The following is a 5779-nucleotide window of genomic DNA, read 5'->3' as shown; positions in this document are numbered from 1 at the left end:
TAATATGTGTACTCTGCACTGTGTAGATCATATGTGATGCTGCCAACATCATCACAAATGTGGAAGCCAAGTGGCCAGGCTCTGTCCATGACTCACGGATCTTCCGAGAATGTACACTGAGCAACAGATTTGGACATGGTGGGTCGAAGTAACTGTGAAATATACAGAGACCAATTGCCACAGGGACGTTTGCACTGACATGTATTCTTCTGTCCTAGGAGAGTTCACTGGCCACCTGCTCGGTGATAGGGGGTACCCATGTCTACCCTATTTGCTCACCCCTTACCCTGACCCTGAACCGGGCCCACAGCAGCGTTATAATCTGGCCCATTGCAGGACACGGGCCAGAGTTGAGATGACCATCGGAATGCTCAAGGCCCGGTTCCAGTGCCTTCGTGGACTCAGAGTCACCCCAGAAAGGGCATGTGACATCATTGTGGCATGTGTGATCCTACACAACATTGCCACGATTAGAGGTGAACAGTGTCCAGCTGAACCAGACGACAGCAGTGATCCACATGATGAACATCCTGACCCACCCACGAACGTACAGGATGGGCGAGCAGTCAGAGACACCATATGCCACAACCATTTCCTGTGACCCGGCAACCCAACATGTCACGAGACAAATACACAGATACTGTGGTCAACTTGTTTTATTGCTCACCCTGTATGTCCTGTGCACAATGAATAAATGCGAATATTAGTATGTTGTACGAACACTGACATGATTCGTCCATCTATGATCACTCCACCCACCCTTAACTGTTGTTCCAGCAGTACAATCTCCAGCTTCGCCTTCTGGATCTGCAGCTGGAGGTGCACCATTTCCATATCACACTTCCTTATCCTCCTGGCCAGATATGTTCTATACAGCTGCTTCACAGGGAGCTATTGCAACAAAGGACATAGCATTGGCATCCATAGTACATGCCTACTTAGGTTGGTTGTGAATGTGTGCTGGACAACCCACTGCGGAAAGCTTCGTTGTAGGAGTGGCTGGACCCTCTTCCTCCTCATTTGCAGCATCACTCTGCCGGGGACATAGTAGGTCCATGGTGTCATCATAGTGCCACATTGTAGTCAGTTGTTATATTTTCCACTGTACACTGTATACCTCATAGTGTGGCACTGATGCGGCCTCCTCTGTAGCAGCTGTCACTGTGTCGTCATCATGTGCCTGTGGTGGAGACATTTAACAACATTGCTGTTCCACTGTTGACACATGTAGTCTGTGGAGTATTACGAGTACTCACAACTGCATGTCGGTCTGGCTCAACAGGGGGCTGCACCAGATGCAGTACACCATCACCGTCAACTGGGGGAATATGGGGTTCATACAGGTCACTCATGACTTATGTGGGCGCAAATGGCAATTACCAGACATACCAATCACCATACACCTCATTGTCAGTATGCTCTCGGAGACAACCGACACTGAGGGAAGGCAAAATCAGTAGGTGTCAGGGTGGGAACGCCTTTATGAGCTCTATGTTGCATTGAGGTATATGTTACACTCATTGGGGAGGGTACGGAATGTACTACTCGCTCTGTCTCTGGGAACAGGGAGCTCACCCTGTGGGGGGTTAACACACACACACGTATGCAAAATTAACGGACACCGCTATGCACATAATAAAGACGTACCACTGCAGCTCGGTGTGTGTGAGTCTCTCCCTGGGCCCTCACCCGTGCAGCACGTTAACAGTTCCCAAGTGTCTCAGTGTTGTCTATTCACCTAACTGTTTGATGACTGTCATTCTCTGTCAGTAGGACAGTAACTGCACTGCGACATAGTTCATTTTGGTCATGGTGACTGTGCAGAATGGATGTGTGCACGCCATGTATTGTTTTGGATTTACCCCTTATGTAGGCACTTGTGTCTTGCGGGGTTATTGACTCAGAGGATGTCCCCGCAGAGATGCCTTCAGCCACAGGGCGCCCACTGTTTTGGCTGAGGGCCAACTGCTCAGCCTCTGTGAGTGGTGGTGGTGGAGGACCCCCACCTGTTTTCCGGGCCTCCGCTTTTTTTCTGTTGGCTGTGACAGCACACATTTGAGCATACAGAGTAAGCAAGTATGTACTTGTAATGTGCTCAGATAGTTTCAATAAGTGCTCACAGAGGGGAAATTACTGTGGCCTCTAACTGCAATTGATCTACATAGGACACACAGACCAAGCACTATGGCTCATGATACAATTACACCTCACCTGTTTGGACTATGTTCTTGTATTTCATTTTTACTTGCTGCCAGGTACGTTTGGGGCCTGTTGGGTTGCACCTGCGCTCACATCACATCACATATTAATATGTAGCACAGGACAAATGGGGTAACATATAATGAAATAACGTGTTAAATGGGTGGGAATCCCTAGATCAATGTTTACATTACCACTCACGCATTGACTCTGTCGGCTATGTTTTGCCATGCATGCTCCCTTTCCTTTGCAGCTGCGGCTGTGTTGCTTTTTTTCTGCATGATGTGCATGCTGTCGGCATATGCTGCCATCAGAATTTCCGCCTCGAGCGCTGTGAAATACGTCGCCCGCGCCTTCTTTCCCTCCGTCTCCATGGTGACTCGCTTAATCTGTGCTCCGCTTATCAGGGCTTTATGTATCCTCGTCCGCGCGCTTCACTTGGGGTTAAAGCAACTCCGCCTTGATTGAACTAATTGTTATCAGCCTTTCTGGAACGGAATATTCCGAGTTGGACAGTTCGGGGTTACTCAACCGTGAGTGTCGTTTTTCACTCTGAGTTTTCCAAACCGGCTTCCTGAAACAGGGCCCTGGACCAGTACGCCTCATCTGTACTGGATTACATCTCCGAAATCACAGACAGTGTCACCACCCAGAAACGGATCACCATGTACCCCAACCAGAAGCCTTGGATGAACCGGGATGTTCGTCTCCTCCTGAAGGCCCGCAACACCGCCTTTAGGTCAGGAGATGCACACGCCTACAGCACAGCCAGGGCTAATCTAAAGAAGGGCATCAAAAAAGCCAAACACCATTACAAAAAGAAGGTAGAAGAACACTTCTCCAACTCCAACCCCCAACGCATGTGGCAAGGACTCCAGACCATTACAGACTACAGGACCACCAAACCCTCCCCCGCATCCTCTGATGTCTCCTTCCTCAACGAGCTCAACAACTTTTATGTTCGTTTTGAGCGAGGGAACCCCACAACCACAACCAAAGCAGACATGACGCCAGACCACCAACCTCTGACTCTCTCCCCCACCGATGTAGGAGCGGTGCTGAGCAGGATCAATGTCCACAAGGCTGCAGGTCCCGATGGCATCCCCGGGCGTGTTCTCAGAGCGTGTTCTGGGGAGCTTGCAGGAGTGCTCACAGACATATTCAATCTGTCCTTGGCCCACGCTGTGGTACCGGCCTGCTTCAAATCCACCTCCATCGTCCCGATACCCAAAAACTCCAACCCATCTTGCCTCAATGACTACCGCCCAGTAGCACTCACCCCCATCATCACTAAGTGCTTAGAGCAGCTGGTCCTAGCACACTTCAAATCCTGTCTCCCCCCCACCCTGGACCCCCACCAATTCGCATACCGCCAGAACAGGAGCACAGAGGATGCAGTCTCCATCGCACTGCACTCTGTCCTCTCACACCTGGACAACAACAACACCTACGCCAGAATGCTGTTTATAGACTTCAGTTCAGCATTCAATACAATCCACCCCTCACAACTCATCAAGAAACTGACAGACCTGGGCATCAGTTCCCTCATCTGCAAATGGTTACTGGACTTCCTGACCAACCGCCCCCAACATGTCCGGCTGGATAACCACTGCTCATCTACCATCACAATGAACACCGGTGTACCACAAGGCTGTGTGATGAGCCCTTTCCTCTACTCCCTCTTCACCCACGACTGCAGACCTGCTGATGGTTCCAACACCATCATTAAGTTTGCAGATGACACCACGGTGATTGGCCTCATCAGTGACAACGATGAGGCCGCCTACAGGGAGGAAGTGGATCGTCTGGCTGAGTGGTGCGACAGAAACAACCTGCTGCTTAACACCGAGAAGACCAAGGAGCTCATCGTGGACTACAGGAGGAATGCTGACCCACATCCACCCATCCACATTAAGGGGACGGCTGTGGAGCGTGTGAGCAGCTTCAAGTTCCTGGGAGTCCACATCTCCGAGGATCTCACCTGGACGACCAACTGCTCCAAGCTGGTCAAGAAGGCTCATCAGCGCCTCTTCTTCTTGAGGACTCTGAGGAAGAACCACCTGTCCTCAGACATCCTGGTGAACTTCTATCGTTGCACCATCGAGAGCATCCTGACCAACTGTATAACAGTCTGGTACGGGAACTGCTCTGCCTCGGACCGGAAGGCGTTGCAGAGGGTCGTGAAAACTGCCCAGCGCATCGCCGGAGCACCACTTCCTGCCATAAAAGACATCTACAGGAAGCGGTGTCTGAAAAGGGCTGGGAAAATCATCAAAGACCCCAGTCACCCATCACATGGACTCTTCACCCTCCTGCCCTCTGGGAGGCGCTACAGGAGCCTCCGGACTAAGACCACCAGGTACCGGAACAGCTTCTTCCCCACAGCTGTCAGACTCCTGAACTCTGCCTCCTGACATCTGACCCACGTTAACTCATGGACTGAACATACACACACCCACAATGGACAACTGTACCCTCAAACACACAATAATAACATGGACTGAACCACCACTCACAACCACTAGCACTTTATATAGCCTCTGTAGAAACTATCTACACCCTCACTTATCTTAACTGCACTACTGTATAGCTCTGTGTAAATAATCATTCTGTACATTCGATAATCTTTAATTCTACAACTGTTTACAACTTCCATAGTTCACATTTCTGTATAGCTGTATATCTCAGATTTCTGTAAAGTTATTTATTTCATATTCTGTATAGTTTTTCATATTTATATCCTGTTCATAGCCTGTACATAGCTTGTACTCACTACAGCCTGTACATACTTATAGTTATAGCATATTCACAACATACTTCATACCGTGTACATTATAACATACCATAATAGACCCATTTCTGTAATATACTTACATATAAGATAAGATAAGATAACTCTTTATTGTCATTGCACAGTCATACATAGTACAGTAGTACAATGAAATTGGAAAAACTGTCCTACGTCGGCACTACATACAGTGGGGCAAAAAAATATTTAGTCAGCCACCGATTGTGCAAGTTCCCCCACCTAAAATGATGACAGAGGTCAGTAATTTGCACCAGAGGTACACTTCAACTGTGAGAGACAGAATGTGAAAAAAAAATCCATGAATCCACATGGTAGGATTTGTAAAGAATTTATTCGTAAATCAGGGTGGAAAATAAGTATTTGGTCAATAACAAAAATACAACTCAATACTTTGTAACATAACCTTTGTTGGCAATAACAGAGGTCAAACGTTTACTATAGGTCTTTACCAGGTTTGCACACACAGTATCTGGTATTTTGGCCCATTCCTCCATGCAGATCTTCTCGAGAGCAGTGATGTTTTGGGGCTGTCGCCGAGCAACACGGACTTTCAACTCCCACCACAGATTTTCTATGGGGTTGAGGTCTGGAGACTGGCTAGGCCACTCCAGGACTTTCAAATGCTTCTTACGGAGCCACTCCTTCGTTGCCCGGGCGGTGTGTTTTGGACCATTGTCATGTTGGAAGACCCAGCCTCGTTTCATCTTCAAAGTTCTCACTGATGGAAGGAGGTTTTGGCTCAAAATCTCACGATACATGGCCCCATTCATT

General features: G+C 48.5%; 1 protein-coding gene across 1 annotated transcript; it reads right to left on the bottom strand.

Annotated features, from left to right (window-relative positions):
• Positions 1 to 486: 486 nt before the first annotated feature.
• Positions 487 to 2281, bottom strand: LOC146689649 (uncharacterized). The gene is made up of 5 exons (XM_085437392.1): positions 1863 to 2281; positions 1257 to 1318; positions 1118 to 1180; positions 974 to 1033; positions 487 to 891 (listed from the first exon to the last, which is right to left on the bottom strand). Exons 1-5 carry the CDS (start codon positions 2053 to 2055, stop codon positions 664 to 666), a joined length of 606 nt encoding a protein of 201 aa, XP_085293518.1. The 5' UTR covers positions 2056 to 2281; the 3' UTR covers positions 487 to 663.
• Positions 2282 to 5779: the final 3498 nt, after the last annotated feature.

This window comes from Copadichromis virginalis, linkage group LG17 (assembly GCF_057382275.1).
Source record: "Copadichromis virginalis isolate Kocher_CV1m ecotype Utaka linkage group LG17, C_Virginalis_male_GT1.1, whole genome shotgun sequence".
Classification (NCBI taxonomy): Eukaryota; Metazoa; Chordata; class Actinopteri; order Cichliformes; family Cichlidae; genus Copadichromis; species Copadichromis virginalis.
The sequence above is the reverse complement of the archived record's forward strand: the minus strand, read 5'-3'. Positions and strand labels throughout refer to the sequence as shown.

What these genes read in the sequence shown, in the direction of transcription:
- LOC146689649 (XM_085437392.1), bottom strand. Translation starts at nt 2,055, where the DNA reads ATGTGTGCTGTCACAGCCAACAGAAAAAAAGCGGAGGCCCGGAAAACA. An exon ending in AGCCAGACCGACATGCAGTT is followed by an intron (nt 1,181 to 1,256) that starts GTGAGTACTCGT and finishes TCTCCACCACAG; the next exon opens with GCACATGATGACGACACAGT. An exon ending in CATCAGTGCCACACTATGAG is followed by an intron (nt 1,034 to 1,117) that starts GTATACAGTGTA and finishes TGTCCCCGGCAG; the next exon opens with AGTGATGCTGCAAATGAGGA.